Here is a 17,739-nt window from a genome sequence, read left to right on the forward strand (position 1 = left end):
CCCCACTTCCCAGACTATCCTGCCATTCATAACATTAGTAGGCACCAATGACTTATGACTCATTATGTAATGATTATGGGGAAAAAATTGATTAATACTTATGGGTCAATTTTTATTTTGCGGGGGTTTGTGAAACTGCCGCTTCATACATTTGAATGTTTGTATGTAGTCATACCGGGACGGCGATGTTGAAGGCTTTGCTGGATTAAATACCAGTGTTTGGGCAGTTTATTAGCAGTTTTGCCTTTAAAACCCGCCCGTACAAATGGTTCAAATTGGTGATTTTAAGTATAGTGCCATTTGATCCATTTACCCCCGGGTGTGTACTCTTTGGTTTTGCACCATTTTGCCCACCTTATACGAAGGTGCCCACCCATGCTGTGGTTTTGGGAGACGCCTCCACAAACTACAAGGATTGCGGAAAAGTCTCTAGCAGCGCACTGCGCAAAGGGTAGACATCCCGTCCAAGACCACTTTAGAACCAGCCCCTCATTAAGTGAAACTTTTCCTCCTAAAATAGTGCCTAATTTATTGTTCAAATTATTGAGCTATAGAGCTATTTATGAGAGTGAGGAGCAACAAGACAGGCTTTATTACCTGTGGCAGTTTTGTGTGGACAAAGCTTTTTTTCCACTGGACAAGGCCTAGAAATGTAGTTTGCTGTTGAAATAAAACTGGAAGGCGCAAAATAAATTCCATTAAAATATAGAGACACAATCTTGGGCAGCTCAGACCGGGTGCAAAAATCAAGTACCTTTGTGGAGCAAAAGGAGTTGTGCAGCCTCAACACCCCTTTACTTCAATTCAACAGGCTCACTCTGCAAAATGAAATCTTGTTTTCACACTGCTCCACAAAACTAAGTGTAGCACAGCGCCTGCATAGCATGGAATGTCTTTCCTATCTATCTCCTACCACCGGATAGTGCACATTTCTGCCACCATTTCCTCCGCACACACAGGTGCACTGGTGCCAATCAAGCCGCACCATACCACCAAATAAGATTGTGCCCTATTCCTTGACTGTTTCCTGGTCCGTAAATGAGGCCTTCTGTCTGTATTTGCAAATATAATGAAGTATTTATGGTAAGAAGGTCTGTCCATTATGATGCTAACTAACATTTTGCAAAGCTTTGCTATATTTTGTGCAAAACGATCAATTAGGTTCATACCCCAAAAGTGAAAATGTTCATTTACAACAAATCTTTTCCACTAACCTCTCTGTTAGTACATTTTCCTTCATTACAACTAATTGTACACTTGCTTCGTTCCATTCGTCTTGAAAGAGCGGACTGACACTCATTGAAAAGGTATTACACCCCACATACCAATGTCATGTTTTCTGTTTGGTTTTGCTTTAAAGAGTTAAATATTATTATTATTATTCCAAAAAGTCCACTGTTTTTAAGTTGTGCAAAATAGAACCAAATGGGCTTTTAACCTCTATCCCAGTGGTTCCCAAACTTTTGCAGTTCGCGGCACCCTTAGAGTCTCCAAATTTTTTCAAGGCACCCCTCCAAAATAATTATTGAGCAGTCCTGTTTTAGATGTAGTTGGGTCAAAAAATTGTAATAAGTATTTAGGTCAGGACAGAAATACTTATTTAGTTGTATGCAAAAATGCCCCCTCTGCATCCAGACACTCTGCCCCCTCTGCATCCAGACACATTGCCCCCTCTGCATCCAGACACACTGCCCTCTCTCACACTGCCCCCTGTCACGCTGCCCCCCCTCCTCTGCTCTGTCACGCTGTCCACCCTCCTCTGCCCTCTCTCACAATGTCCCCCTCCTCTGCCCTCTCACACGCTGTCCCCTCCTCTGCCCTCTCACGCTGTGTCCCCCTCCTCTGCCCCGCTGTGCCCCTCCTCTGCCCCTCCTCTGCTCTCTGTCCCCCTTCTCTGCCCCGCTGTCCCCATCCTCTGCTCTCTGTCCCCATCCTCTGCTCTCTGTCCCCATCCTCTGCTCTCTGTCCCCATCCTCTGCCCCCCTCCTCTGCCCTGCTGTCACCATCCTCTGCTCTCTGTCCCCCTCCTCTGCCCTGCTGTCACCATCCTCTGCTCTCCTCCTCGCTTGTTACTGACGTCGATATTCAGTGACAGCTGCAGGAGAGAGGAGGCTGCTGGGTCCCGGTGCCCGACGGATTGGTAAGTTTCTGTATTTATTTTTTTTTATGTCTGGCCCGCGGCACCCCAGTGACAGCGCCGCGGCACCCCTGGGAGCCACGGCGCACAGTTTGGGAACCGCCGCTCTATCCTATTTCTAATCTTTTGCAAGATACCGACTCAAGCAGGCTGTATCTAGAACTTACCATTTCTGTATGTTTTTCATCTTTGATGGGCGAGGTACATGCAGTCCTGTCTATGCCAGCCAGCACATCATCTGATGTCACCAGGTTTGAACCAACCAGCATAAATAGCTTTCCGTGCTAGCAAGTTCAAACATGTGGAGTTAGAGCATGGAGTCAGCAGGCTGGGGAGGGGGTGGGGAGGGGGGTTAGACACAGGACTGCATACACCTGGTCCAAGGAAGATGTAATATCTGCAAGAAATGGATGTTATTTGAACAAATTCTTTTACTGGTCCCCCACAGTACAGGATTCAATAACTAACGGGGTTCTGCTTGTTTAATGGTCACTATCATGAACTCTGCTTTGATAACAAACATGGATTCTGCATATATACTGATCTGGGGGTATATTTACTAAACTGCGAGTTTGAAAAAGTGGAGATGTTGCCTATAGTAACCAGTCAGATTCTAGCCGTCATTTTGTAGAATGTATTAAATAAATGATCATTAGAAGCTGATTGGTTGCTATAGGCAACATCTCCACTTTTTCAAACTGGCAGTTTAGTAAATATACCCCTAGGTCTTATTATCTAATGATGCATTTAGGAGCAACATTGACATTGAACCCCAACAAAAGTACAGAATTGGACACAAGTATTTCTGCAAAGAAAACCTCACTTCTCTGTATGTTTGCTCTTATTATTAGGAAAATTATATTATATGGATATCACATTGGTTACTTGGTATTACTCATACTAGCCAACTCTCCCGGAATGTCCGGGAGACTCCCACATTTTGCGAGAGTCTCACGGACTCCCGGGAGAGTGTGGCAATCTCCCGGATCTGGCAGAATTAGAGCCAAAACGCCGCGATTCACCAGTGTTTGGCCCCGCCCCCTGCTGTAAAATGACGCGTTTGCATCACGGGGGCGGGTCCAAAATGATCCGATTTTTGGAGCCCCGACCCCCAACATGCCCACCTCCCCCCGGCAGGCTCCTGGAAAAGAAATTTCTAAAGTTGGTAAGTATGGTATTGCTTCTCTGTTACACCAGAGTATTAGAGCTGTAAAAACAATGCATGCAGCATTTGTAGCACCAGAAGTGTTATTAAAGTGTACTTGTTACACAGTCTCAGCAGCCATTTTGTGGCTTATTCAAAATCCATAAGAAAGTGGCCTATCAATTCACTAGTAGCCAGAGGCCCATGAATATTAATTAAGAAGAGTCCCAGTGATGTCACTGGATCCTATGTAATTAATATACAGCTCTTTAAGTGCTCTACCGTGACAGATACAGTGTTTCCTAATCAATGTCATTAAAATGTTTCCATTTAGTCATTAGTTCCATGATTTCAGAATTCCACAATTTTCTGGCTGGAAAAAATTGGGGGAGTCTGTTGCCCAGGTGCAGAATTTTCTACTTGGTATAACATTCTGATCAGCCTCATTAATGGGGGCATTCTGGGCAGTATGTAATTCCATGCTGCACACATGCAGGCCAGCTCTATCTTACATTGTACTTCAGAGTTGGACTAGGCTGCGCGCCCCTCACAATCAGGGAGCACTTTTGTAATTTCGTCCCTGGTAGCACAAAATGCTTTTTCTAGGTTTACATTTTGCACTCAATAGCTGGATTGCACCAAACACTAAATCAGCCTCATAGTTCATTAATAGTTGATTGATGCAGCCTTCCATTAACATGGTGGTAAATTATCTAATCATATAATGATAATAGACGCCTTTTTTTTTTTTTTAAGTTTGCCATGCTTTCAAAAGAAAATTAATCATGTGGCCTGAAAATTAGTTATCCGGGCTTAGTGTGAACCAAAGTAAACGGGTGCGTGGCTGATTTTGTCACCCAAAACAAAGCTTACTGTGGACAAAGTTGATGTTGAAGCGGTGCTCCAAACTTCAACCATGGGGGTACGATGTTCACCACTCAACAGGACTTCAAATGGTAGGATGAGATTTCTGTAACCTCTCACATGAAACACCTGCACCTGTAGGAGTGCCTCCACTGGGGCATGGCTTGTACCCCTGGTTTGCCATAGTCATGTGACCCTTAATAATTGTCTCAGCATCTGAGGTTGAACCAAATTGCAGGTCTCAGCTTATTAAAATTAAATCTGTTAAACAATTCTCAACATGTATCTCCACAAAGACCTTCATGTGAAATCCATTCCTATAAACACCCCAAGGGAAGGTCATCCACCCGATAGATAAATAACTTCTTCCCATGTTGTCTGTCCCTGAACTTAATACTGGATAAGGCTGAATAAAGCTGAGCGGCCCCTTACGTTGCTTAATAGCTACTTCAGATTATGACATTGGACACTTTGCCCCAGGAAGAGATTTCAGACACAATCAAACTAAAATCCAGCCAGGAGATCTCAGACACAATTACTCAGATATGTTTTATGCAAATTTCCTCGTGTAACCTCTCAACACAAAGACAGAACATCTTTGTATTAGACGTGTAACAATTCTTAGGCATTCACTGTCCCCAAATGCACAATACTATAGAATTTTTTAAATAAACAGTGCAACATCTGGCACAGAGGACGAAATATATTAATCATTACAGTATAATATCAAAGCAGGGGTATTTGCAGGTCTAAGGTGAGCATGCCAAGATGCTGTGGGCAAGCTAGCATTACCCAGACACCCAATCTACATGATCCAACATGAACTCCCTGGGCCTGATTCATTATGGAAAGGAAAGCAAACAAAAATGAGTAAATTTTCTCCTGGACAAACCATGTTACAATGCAACGGGTGCAAATTAGTTTATTATTTTGCACGTAAGCAAAATATGGGCTGTTTTTTCATATAGCACACAAATACTTGATACCTTTATTTTTACATTGAAATTTAATGTTGATCTAGGACATGCCCTACCCCAAATATAAATCTGTCCTCATGTTTTAAACTACCCCCCCCACCTCCAATGCAACATGGTTTTGCCAAGGTGCAAAGTTACTCCTTTTTTCTGCCTTAGTTTCTTTAATGAATCAAGCCCCCTGTGTCATGACCATAGCCTCTGTATGTAACACAACACGGATTATACATTTAATCTACCAAGATACTTTAACCACTGAAAATCTGGAAATACCTTTTGTGACAGATTTGATTAATATGAAATTATAAAAATGACTTATGGATAAAATAATGGGAACATTTATTTTATAAATCGTCCATACAAAGTTCCAAAGATTTGTGGCTGTCAGCTCAGAAAGCACTCATAACAGATATGGATTAAAGATACTTGCATTTTAGTATTAGAAGCTCTTCAGACGTACAACCCCTGGTGGCACACAGCAATAACCACAAAGTGGTGAGGAAGGAAAAACAGACAGTCACTCCTTCATACCCTTTACCTCAGGTGACTTACATGAGAAATACCATACTGCACATAAGTCTCACTCCATGCAATGTAGCCATGCACCATTGAACAGCACCCACCTGCTCAGGGCCTTGGAAGCAGATTCTGCACTGTGGGGTCCTCATGCCACTGTCGATGCTGCTGCCCAGGGAAACAGCGTCCAGCGCAGCCCCAAGCCTTCCGTCCTTCTCCTCCAGTCCAAGGCTGCGGGGTCTAGCATCAGACCCATAGTATTCCTCATCATCATCTCTGGAGGAGCAGTCTGCAAAGGGTGGCCATCCACAGCCCCCCACACCGAGCCCCCGCATAGCGTGGCCCGGCTCCGGCTCGCTTCGCCCAGATCGGGTCAGCACCAGAACCTTAAGTTCATTAAAGAACATGCGGAGCCGGTATTTAAACATCATTCGCCGGTCGGTGGACCAGGAGTCTGGGGGGTTCCAGTGCAAAGCCAGGCAGGTCCCAAAAGCAGAGGCATGGATTTAGGTCCCAAGTGACCCAGTGACAGTGGAATGTTCCTCACTCTCCTGTGGTCCTGTGTACCAGAGAGGACACTGCACTGCATGGGGTTAAGTGAGTGCAATTCAGTATTGTCTATCTAGTCTGGAGGGACAGCAATAAGGTGCATCCACAAACCCTTGTAAATTAAGGGGAATGGAAAATATTCTGGAGTCTACAGACACATTTCAGAAAATCAAGCAGATGTGTGTATAGAGCTTGAAAAATCATTACATTATTCCAACATGCATTAGCAAGTGCTAAAAAAGGGTTCAGCTGGTGGGAGGGGACCTGCAACCTTAAGGCTAAGAGGAGTTGACAGCAGGTAAGGGGTTTGCAACAATCTGTTGTTTGCCACCTAGAAGGATTGGGGAAGGCAGAAAGGGTTAAGTACAATTGAATACACGAGAAAGCAATTAACATGGATGCAGGATGGGGAAAGAACCTGGCTGCCTGGGATAATGATATATCTCTGCTCATCCTACCTCTGGAAGAGTGCAGCCTTCCATGCCTAGTAACAGCTAAATAACCAGAAAAAATTCTGCAAAATGATCTCACAAAAAAAATATTTTATAATCCAATGTAAAAGGCAAAAGATCTGAATGTGGTGCTAGGTTTCCTCAGCCACTGGATCCTATTTCTTCCCTCCCCCTTGCTTCCTCTTTCTTTTCCTCGGATGAAACACGCAGGGCTCCTCTTTTGTCTCAGCTCTCAGCATCCCCAGCCTGATCTGTCTTGCCATCCATCCACTCGTGATCTAACCAAGGGACCTGCATCACCACCAGCTCAGACATCGATCCTGCTGGGAAGTCACCTCACTGCACGAACATAAAAAAAATAAACATAAACATTGTTTGCAACAAAATATACAATTCCTGATGTGTCTATTTACAGAAAAAAACACATGAATCACTAAATAAAATATACAGTCAGCTTTTTTACATTTGCAGACATACATAGAATACACCTATACACAAAACATATAATTCTGAAAAATAATATCATTAATCCTTACCATGTATAACCTTCTGAATCCAGATGATGCATTATTTACACCAGCAGCAAAATAATATATAGGTCTGTGGTTTTATTGCATTCAGCTGTGACAGAAATGGATGGCTATGAAGTGAGGGCTGGATAAATATGGCTTCTTCTTCCGGTATGGCATGTTAAATAAAACATTTTTGTAGAGTGTATGTTTTTGTGTGGTGGGGCTGAGGATGTGATCCTGGCTTGTGCTGCGCATCTGCAGCTGGATAAGGGATCTAAGGGGACCTGACGTGTAGATTCACGTGGGAGCGGGGCGGGAGATGTGAAAGTGACCAGTCACTCAGTCGCTTGTTAATGATCCTGAATACTACCTGCTCAGGGCTGTGTCATGTTCTGTGGAGCCAGCTTCATCGTGGGTCATAATCACACCAAAGACATGATAATACCTTACATTGTTTGAATACCTAATATAAGGTTTTTTCCTGATGTAGGTGATCTGTGCATAATACATAGGGGATATATATACAAAAAATAAGATGCTTTAATCAAAGCTGCTGCTTTCCCGAGTGTGGGTGAAAACCGGAATGCTGGAATGATTTGGCGTCTTCTGCTGCTTGGTGTCTTGAGTGAAGCTTGTGTTTTCTATCTATTGCATTGTATGTGTATAATAAATAAATATATATATATATATATATATATATATATATATATATATATATATATATATACATATATGTATGTGTATAATATATATATATATATATATACACACAAGTTAACCCGTGCATGATACTTATGCATTCTAGTTAAATCAAGCTACTTAAGGTCTTAAAAAGGTTCTTGTCATGCATTTGGACCTAGTCCAGGCCTCCTCAGGGGAAGAGCGTTAGTTCCCGACGCAAGCAGCCTTTTTAATGTGTGTTCATGAGGTAAAATTACCTCACGAAAATGAGTTTGACCCCTCAACTCGTAAATTTAGCCTTTACTACCCCTCCCACGGGGGGAAGGGGGGATGATGGAAGTTAACTGACTTGACTATTCTAATTTTTTTGTCAAAAATGTCAGTATACCAAATTTCAGGTCAATTGGATGAGCCCTTTCTGAGAAAATAGTTTTTTACACACACACACACACACTAACGCACGCCTCTACACATGTGTGTTCATGAGGTAAAATTACCTCACGAAAATGAGTTTGAGCCCTACCAAATTTCAGCCCTTTTGGAATTTTTTTTCCCACACACACTAAGAATTTAGTAGGTCAGTGTATAACTCTGCCCAGCAGGTGGCGCTGCAACTTAGTTTTTTTTTTTTCACACACAGACGCCACTAAGCATTTATATATTAGATATATATATATATGTATATATATATATACACACATATACATACACATAATATATGTATATATATTTCTGTATATCATATCTATATATTATAGTTATCTGTTCTACCTGCCTGAATTTATGTCGGAATGGAGCGCTGACTGCATTACCCATCCATTCCGGCTGCCGGAATAGAGCTCCGAGGACCTTTGCCATCCATTCCGGCAGCCGGAATGGAGCTCCGAGGACCTTTGCCATCTATTCTGGCTGCCAGAATGGAGCTCCAAGGACCTTAACCATTCATTATAGCTCCTGGAATGGGGTTCTGAACACCTTAGCCATCCATTACGGCTGCCAGAATGGGTCTGCCAGTACCTTAGTCATCCATTTTGGCTGCCGGAATGGAACTCCAAGGACCTTAAGCATCCATTCCAGCTCCTGGAATGGGGCTCTGAGCATCCTACCCATCCTTTATGGGTGCCGGAATGGGTCTGCCAGTACCTTAGCCATCCATTCCGCTGCCGGAATGGGTCTGCCAGTACCTTACCCATCCATTCCGCGTGCTGGAAAGGGTCTACCAGTACCTTAGCCATCCATTCTGGCTTCCGGAATGGGTCTGCCAGTACATTAAGCATCTATTCTGACACCCGGAAAGAATGATTAATATGAACAAAGCCTTATTCTGACACCTAGAATGGATCGCTAAGATACTCAGACGTGTATTCCGGCACCTGGAATGGATGGCTAAGGTACTGAGACTTCCATTCAGGCACCCAGAATTGATGGCTAAGGTACTCGGAGCCCCATTCCAGCAGCCAGAATGGATGTTTAGGGTACTCTGAGCCACTTTCCGGCACCTGGAATAATTGTCTACGATACTTAGAGCCCAATTCTGGTAGCCGGGATGGATGACTAAGATACTCAGGCATCCATTCCAACACCTGGAATAAATGGCTAAGATAATGAGACATCCATTCCGGCTGCCGGAATGGAACTCCAAGGACCTTACCCATCCTTTATGGGTGCCGGAATGGGGCTCTGAGCACCTTACCCATCCATTCCGCTGCCGGAATGGGACTGCCAGTATCTTACCCATCCATTCTGGGTGCTGGAAAGAGTCTGCCAGTACCTTACCCATCCATTCCGGTTGCTGGAAAGGATCTGCCAGTACCTTAGCCATTCCAGCAGCCAGAATGAATGGTTAGGGTACTCTGAGCCACTTTCCGGCACCTGGAATAATTGTCTACGACAGGGGTGTCCAACCTTTTAGCTTCCCTGGGCCACATTGGAAGACGACGAGTTGGTTTGGGCCGCACATAAGATACAATAACGATAGCTGATCATCCAAAAGACCATAGAAAACATAGTTAACATATAATATATATATGAGAAAAAAAGTGATATATATATATATATATATCACTTTTTTTTCCAAATCCCCCTATACTTACCTTTCAATCGCCCTGTTCAAAAAATCCTCTCTAGTTATTATACTATAGTCACTTTTTGTATTGTTTCGATGCAATATCAATAAAGTGCATTTAAGCCAGGCATTGTATATCAGGGTGCCCTGACCAAGCCTGCGGTACCTGACATATACATCACTGTGACCCCAAATTGTGACCTGTTTTGCTAATTACACCACTATGTTAGTTAAGGGATAACAACTTATAATGGGCCAAAGAGAATAATATATAATGCCCCATTAGTATTACAAGTAGAAGTATGTAGCAGGGAGATAAGGTCCATGATGCTCCAGGACCAGGTGACTTTTATTCACTGGTCAGCGTCCCTTGAAATAATAAAAAAAATCCCCCTTAACTTACCTTTTAATCGGCTTGTTCTCCTGTCCTCTTCTCTTCTTTTCTCCAATTCTGTGCTGCTGATTGTTCTTCTCGCGCGGGTGACTCCTCTGTGCTGCGTTCTGCAATGGATGTTGGGCGTGATGACATCATGCCCGACATTCACTGCGAGCACCGCACGGAGGAGGAGACAAGGGAGGGAGCCGGAGTACCAGCTGACGTGACCGCAAGGTAAGTATTTTCTTTTCTTTTTTTTTTTGCAGGATTTTTTTTTTACATTAACAGTGCTGCCCCCTTGCCACAACCAAAACTCCTTCTGGGCCACATTTACAGGCGTGCTGGGCCGCATGCGGGCCGCGGGTCGGACAACCCTGGTCTACGATATTTAGAGGCCAATTCTGGTAGCCGGGATTGATAACTAAGATACTTAGGTATCCATTCCGACAACTGGAATGGATGTCTAAGATATCGAGACATCCATTCCAGCACCAGGAATGAATGGCTAAGATAATGAGACACCCATTCTGGTAGTCAGAATGAATGGCTAAGGTACTCATACATTCATTCCGGCACCTGGAATAATTGTCTAAGATACTGAGAGCCCAATTCCTGCAGCCGTAAAGGATGGTTAAGATCCTCAGAGCTCCATTCCGGCGCCAGAATGGATGGGTAATGCACTCAGCGCTACATTCCGACATGCATTTAGGTAGAACGGATAACTAAAATATATATATATGATATATATAAATATATTATGTGTGTTGGCCATTAAAATTTCCTTATTTTTCAGAATTGATCAATAGAAATCCTCTATATATATATTTATATAGTGGCTGCAATGCTGACTATTTTCAATTTCTCTATGTTTTCTAAGATATTTTTTGAAGATGAGCATCTTCTGTAAAATGTTACTAATGTCACTTCATGGTACAGAGCCTGTTAATTGGATTTGGTAGCCTTTGACTAGATCACCATTCATCACAATTTATTTATATAGCACCACAAATTCCACAGCGCTGTACAGAGAACTAACTTACATCTGTCCCTGCCCCATTGGAGCTTACAGTCTAAATTTCCTAACCCACGCAAACACAGGGAGTACATACAAACTCCACACAGATAAGGCCATGGTCAGGAAGTGATCTCACGACTCCAGTGCTTTGAGGCAGAAGTGCTAACCACTCAGCCACCGTGAATCCTATAGATAAACTATTATTGTGATGGGAAGGGGGAAGACGTGTGCACCAGCATATTCTTTTAGGCCCATACGCAGTGGTCAAAGTTGAAATTTAGAAGTGCTGGTATGGAACTTCCACTTTGAAATGAACGGCCGGAGACCTGGGGGCCACCTAAGACCCACAAAGGTTTAGGGATTTTGTTTTTGACGGGATGGAATTAATTTTAGATGCTTTTTAACACTATATAGTATAATATAAAACATATTAAATTATGCAAGGCTATCTACCCTGTGTCCCCCAAATTTACTGTTTCCAATTAGCTTTCTTCTGTGTCCCTCCACCACTCCCTCATTTCTCCTTTTTTGTACTTATAGTTTTCCTCATATTATCATAATATTATGATAAAACTTTCTAAAATATCTCCCTTATATTTTCCATGTTGCTCTTTACCTTTCCCTTATATGTTTCTTTTCTCTGTTCCTATGTGCCCCTATTGTCATTACAGGTATCCCCCTCTCTGCCTACCTGCACTCCCCTGTGCCTCACATCCTGCTTCTCTTTCTCCTCCCTTACTCCTTGATCCTCTCTATCCCTGTTCCTGCTCCTATTATTACCTCTCAATAATGAATTCACACTTTTGCCCCTCAATCTTCACAATGCACTCTGCTTCATTACACTGTGCCCCTTCCTTCATCAGAGCAGCCTCCTTCATCATACTGTTCCTTCTCCTTCATCAGACTGTGCCCTCCATATCACACTGCCTCCTCCTTCATTACACTTGCTTCTTCCTTCATCACACTGTGCCCCCTCAAACACCCTGTGCCCTTCTTCGTCACCCTGTGTCCCCTCCATCAACATGTGCCCTCATTCTTCACACTGGGTCCCTTCATCACACTGTGCCCTCATTCATCACCTTGTGCCTTGTCTATCACACTGTGCCCCCTCATTCTTCACACTGTGCCCTCCATATCACACTGCGCCCCTCCATATCACACTGTGGCTCCTCCTTCATCACACTGTGCCACCTCCATCACCCTGTGCCCTCCTTTGTCACCCTGTGCCCCTCCATCAACACACTCTGCCCTCACTCATTATACTGTGCCCCCTTCATCACATTGTGCCCTCATTCATCACTTTGTGCACTTCATATCACACTGTGCCCCTTCCATCATAGTGTGCCTCCCCCTTCATTACAATGTGCCTCCTCCTTCATCACACTGTGCCTTCATTCTTCACACTGTGTCCTCATTCTTCACACTGCTCCCTCCATATCACACAGTGCCCCTTCCATCATAGTGTGCCTCCCCCTTCATTACAATGTGCCTCCTCCTTCATCACACTGTGCCTTCATTCTTCATACTGTGCCCTCATTCATCACACTGTGCTATTTCCATATCACAGTGTGCCCTCCTCCGTCACCATGTGCCCCCTCCATCATCACACTGTGCCCCCTTCATCATTACACTAGGCCCCCTCCATCACACTGTGACCTCATTCTTCACACTGTGCCCCCTCTGTCACACGGTGCCATCCTTCACCACCCTGTTCCCTCCTTAACCACCCTTTTTCCCCTTTATTATGCTGTACCCCTCCATTCTCTACTTATCTTTCTATGACCTTCTTTCTTAGTCTTCTTGTCTGTGTCTTGGCTCCTCCCTGTGCTGCCCCTCACTGTCAGTGTCGGGACACGTGAGGATGTCACGCCCAACAGTCAGTGAGAATGAAGCAGGGAAGAGGAGAGAGCCACCGCCACCTGCTGGATGCAGCATCGGTGGATTAGTGGGGAAAGCAGGCGGAGTGGAGCGCATCTCCTGCATGTCTCTATCCCGTCTTGCCTACACTGCTTACCGCCGCCCCTTGCTTTGAAGAAGCGGGGCTAAGAAGTGCCGGTATGTCATACGGGTACATACCACCCCACTTCAAGCATTGTCCATACACATAACTTACATGTTCTGTGTTTCCCATGCAGTTCTTTTGATATTTAATGCTCTGTATAATATGTACTTCTTCTGTTGTTTACATTGTGAGAACACTTTTGGCTGTTGTTATGAGCCGTACTACACGTCTGGCTATATTAGTGGTCTATATCTGATACTAAGTTGTTTCTTTGTTTTTGTTTGTTGAGATTTGAGGGATTCATGTGGTAGCTGTACTTACTTTTTGTTTTGTTTTCTTGTTTATTTTCTGTTTTGTTTTGATAAAAACAATACAAAATGTATCTTACTTTAAAAAATGTTTTTTACTAATGTGCTCCTTCCCATAAGTTGGAGCACTAGGGGCTGCTGCATTGAACAATCTCTTCCAGAAAGAGACATCAATGCTGTTTGCCACTTTAAAATGGTTGCAGAGGGTGTGGAAGCCGGATGGCCAATCACAAGCATCAATCTTTATTGCGAGTTGACGTTAGTGCTCCCAATCAAACCCCCCATACCGCTCTTGTTTTCAACAAGGGCCATGAGAGGAGCAGAGGAGTTCCTAGTAAAACGGCTGTATGTAGCATCCCCTGGGGCTCCGTGTAAGGGGTGGAGCGTGCTGGTAATAAAGAAAATCAGTTGGTTGCAGTGCAGATTTAAAATACAAAAAAAATAAATGAAAACATTTATATGGTATATGGTATATCTATGCAGTACTGCACACAAACTGCTGAGATCCACCTGAATGTACCCCTGAAAAGTATGTAAATGTTGGCAAATGTGGTTTCATACAAATACTAAAACAAATTAAAAAAAGCACTAGTTCTCAAAATACAGTCTATCAGTTCACTGGGAAATGGTGACATCACTGAGGCATGAAGTACTTTGTTCTTCATACTTTAGTGATCTAGTGTCATTAGTTTCTAGTGAAATTATGTCATGCCTCAGTGATGTCACTAGTTCTTAGTAAAGTGATAGGCTCATGCCTCAGTGATGTCACTAGTTCTTAGTAAATTGATAGGCTCATGCCTCAGTCATGTCACTAGTTCTTAGTAAATTGATAGGCTCATGCCTCAGTGATGTCACTAGTTCTTAGTAAAGTGATAGGCTCATGCCTCAGTGATGTCACTAGTTCTTAGTAAAGTGATAGGCTCATGCCTCAGTGATGTCACTAGTTCTTAGTAAATTGATAGGCTCATGCCTCAGTCATGTCACTAGTTCTTAGTAAATTGATAGGCTCATGCCTCAGTGATGTCACTAGTTCTTAGTAAATTGATAGGCTAAGTATTGTTTCATAATAAATAAATGGCTGGCTCCACTATGCATAGATAACAGGTCCACATTGACCATGAATAAACATTTCTTTGGCCATACCTTTTGACCAGTCATACAATAGTCCACAGCCTATCATGCTGTGCTCTAGCATAGATGGCAGTATTTCAATAGCATTTTCATTAACAATTTGGAACTGAGCAGTTGTATCATGGCATCATCAAACACCTCCTCCACACACCCTCCCCCACCATTATGACATGAATGCTGAATATATTAAAATTACCATTCTGTTGTACTTTAAATATATCTCTTCAATAAATCTTATTTTATATACCCATGCAATGTAAACTTGCATGCATGGCCCACTTACCTCTTTGTCTGTTTGTTAATATCTAGTCTTGTTTTATAATTGTGCTTGCACCCAGTTGTAAAGTGGTGTAGAATGTGCTGAGGCTATATAAATAGGTGTTAATAAAAATAAATAAATAGGATGAGTTTGGACATTGTGAATTACCGCAAGCAATTCTTAAAAAATCAGGGTAATCATCAGAAACATACAAAATTAGGACTATTACTAGAAATGTTGCAAAGCTGGCCAAAGTATAATAATAAGTCTGGGGCCACAAATACAGCAATATTCAGTCAATGTGTTAATAGTGTATACAATATCACTGCATGTGTGTCTGATATGCGTACTAGGCCTATTCCAACTTCTCAACAGACAGCACTAACAAGCAGAATCAATGTGGGTACAGGCATTGGGAGATGCTTCAGTACTACATTTTGAAAAGAAATATTTCCCAGCTACTGCAGTTGCTTGGTTTTAATGATTGAAAACTATAATATCCTTTATGTATGCAAGCTAGAAATTAATTTTCAATGGATCACGTTTTGTAATGTTCCAAATTTGCAAACTACATTAGCAACACGATCCAGTATTTATAAATATGGGCATTTGGTGTCCTATTACATAATGCCACACTAGTATTAATTACACAGCTTGGTTGAACCACTTCACTGTTTATTGGCTTAAACAGTTTCAGTGGTGGTTACAGCAGACATATCCAGTAAAGGCATCACAATTTTCCCACAACCCTACATCTGGCTAAACAGTAGTTCCCTCACTACTAGCCGGCCACTAACTGGCATCAGTTAGCACAAGCACAAACAGTGGTTTTATGATCCACCCCAGCATTACAAACCAACCACAGCAAACAACAAATTAATTACACCCATGTGGAACACCTGTGTGTATGTGCTGAAAGAGCAGCCCGGGGAAAATGTAACCCTGTCTGCAGCCTGCTCCTGCAGACTAGCTGGGTTTTACCTACTTGGCTATAGGAGAGGTGTGACAAATAAGCCTCTTTCCCAAAATATATAAATATATATATTTATATATATTAGTATGGGGCAATTATTCATTTAAATTATTTTTTTCTTTACATGCTTGTCTTGTCAATTCAACAGGCATCTTTTACAGCATACATTTGTCCAGGATTGTCTACTGGCCTAGATGGTTTTAAACACACTTTGCAAGTTTGGCATGTGCACCTCTTATCAGTTCCTATGCACTTAAGTCAGTTATCGATAGTAGGTCACCCTGGGTTTGCATTCAAGCTTTCTAGGGGTCACATGCGATATTTTTGACCAGGGTTACTTCCCCTTTTGAGTATGCTACTAGCGATTCTAATATTACAGTGTAAGTTATGCAATGTCTTCTCAACAGCTGAACTAGACAGCCATAGTAAACTCATGGTTGACAAATTAGGCCATGCCTCTGATCCACCTTGAATCCCCCACAACCAAACCCCATTCCCAGGAGGTTATCCCCTTTTGTCCTCTGAGAGCCAGACATGTTCTGTGTAAATCTGTACTGTTGGAAATCATGGGTTTACTTGCTATTTGGGCTGCATGAACATTTAGGGCCTGATCTATAGTTAGGAACAAATCCAACTAAAATGTCCAAATTGCACATGGACAACCAAGAGTTGCAAAGGCAATATTTTTTTTTTGCTTCCAGGGAAATACTGCCTGCTATTGTATATAGCACAGAAATACTGGGCAGCTTTATTTAAACACTACAATTTAGAGTTTAGCTAGCCGGCCATCCTCTTCACCCCTCCGCTGCGCAACATGGTTTTTTCGAGGTACAAGATTGCACCTTCTAGCTCAGCGGTTTGCAGCTTTTTCTATCAGTGTGCCAGCTAATATTTAGTCAAGCCCAGGTGTGCCAGTTATACATAGTAGTACCCTCAATTCATATTATACCACACAGTAGTGCCCCCAGTTCACATTATGACAAAGTAGTGCTCTCAATTCATATTATACCACACAGTATTGCCCCCAGTTCATATTATGACACAGTAGTGCCCTCAATTCATGTTATGCCCTATGGTTATGCCACCAGTTCAACTTCAAACACATGTAGGCTGCTGTTTTCTTATGTGCTACCCACCTCTGGAGTCAGCACACACATCTTCAGTTGTACAACTGAACCTGGGGGAGCTGCTGCACTTAAACAGCAGCTTTGTTTCTGCCATCTTCAGCTGCTTTAGTGAAGCAGCCCTGGCGTGCTAGATGAAACCGGTCCGCGTGTCAGACAGGGGATGCAGACCCCTGTTCTAGTGTCAGACAAGGGATACAGACCCCTTTTCTAGTTGGATTTACTTCTAATTCTAAGGGGCAGATTCAATTCTAAAAAAAAGTTGAATCTGTCCCTAAATCAGTATCTTAATCTGATGTTCTGATATCATCATGTGACCTGATGCTTCTAAGATCTGATGCTTCCTTACATTTCCAAGTGCCTCTATTTACCACTGATTTCCTGTCCAATTGGTCCACATCCACATTAAATCAACCTGGACTTAGCTTATAAGATTCAAGTTTTTTTTTTTACGTTTATTTCAAGTTTATGTCATATATGCTTTAAATAATTGTGCTATGTTCTCTAATGAGCCTTATTCATAATATGTACGCAATCAACTTTTTGTTACAATTGCAGATTCACAAAACTTTGCTACCAGGTGACACAATGTCTGTTTCTGCTATAGCTGTAGGGCTGTGCATTACTAACCTGAATAATATGTACGCAATAACAGAA

At 42.6% G+C, this 17,739-nt stretch overlaps 1 protein-coding gene across 1 annotated transcript in view; it reads right to left on the reverse strand.

The window, feature by feature from the left end:
• MARCHF9 (membrane associated ring-CH-type finger 9) overlaps nt 1-7,422 on the reverse strand; it is a 97,842-nt gene extending 90,420 nt beyond the window's left edge. Inside the window, exons 1-2 of the mRNA XM_075199333.1 lie at nt 7,173-7,422; nt 5,743-6,975 (exon numbers count right to left, since the gene is read on the reverse strand). Coding sequence (XP_075055434.1) covers nt 5,743-6,066 — 324 coding nt within the window. The 5' untranslated portion in view covers nt 6,067-6,975; nt 7,173-7,422. The remainder of the gene's footprint in view (nt 1-5,742; nt 6,976-7,172) is intronic.
• Nucleotides 7,423-17,739: the final 10,317 nt, after the last annotated feature.

Source organism: Mixophyes fleayi, chromosome 2 (genome assembly GCF_038048845.1).
Source record: "Mixophyes fleayi isolate aMixFle1 chromosome 2, aMixFle1.hap1, whole genome shotgun sequence".
Taxonomy (NCBI): Eukaryota; Metazoa; Chordata; class Amphibia; order Anura; family Limnodynastidae; genus Mixophyes; species Mixophyes fleayi.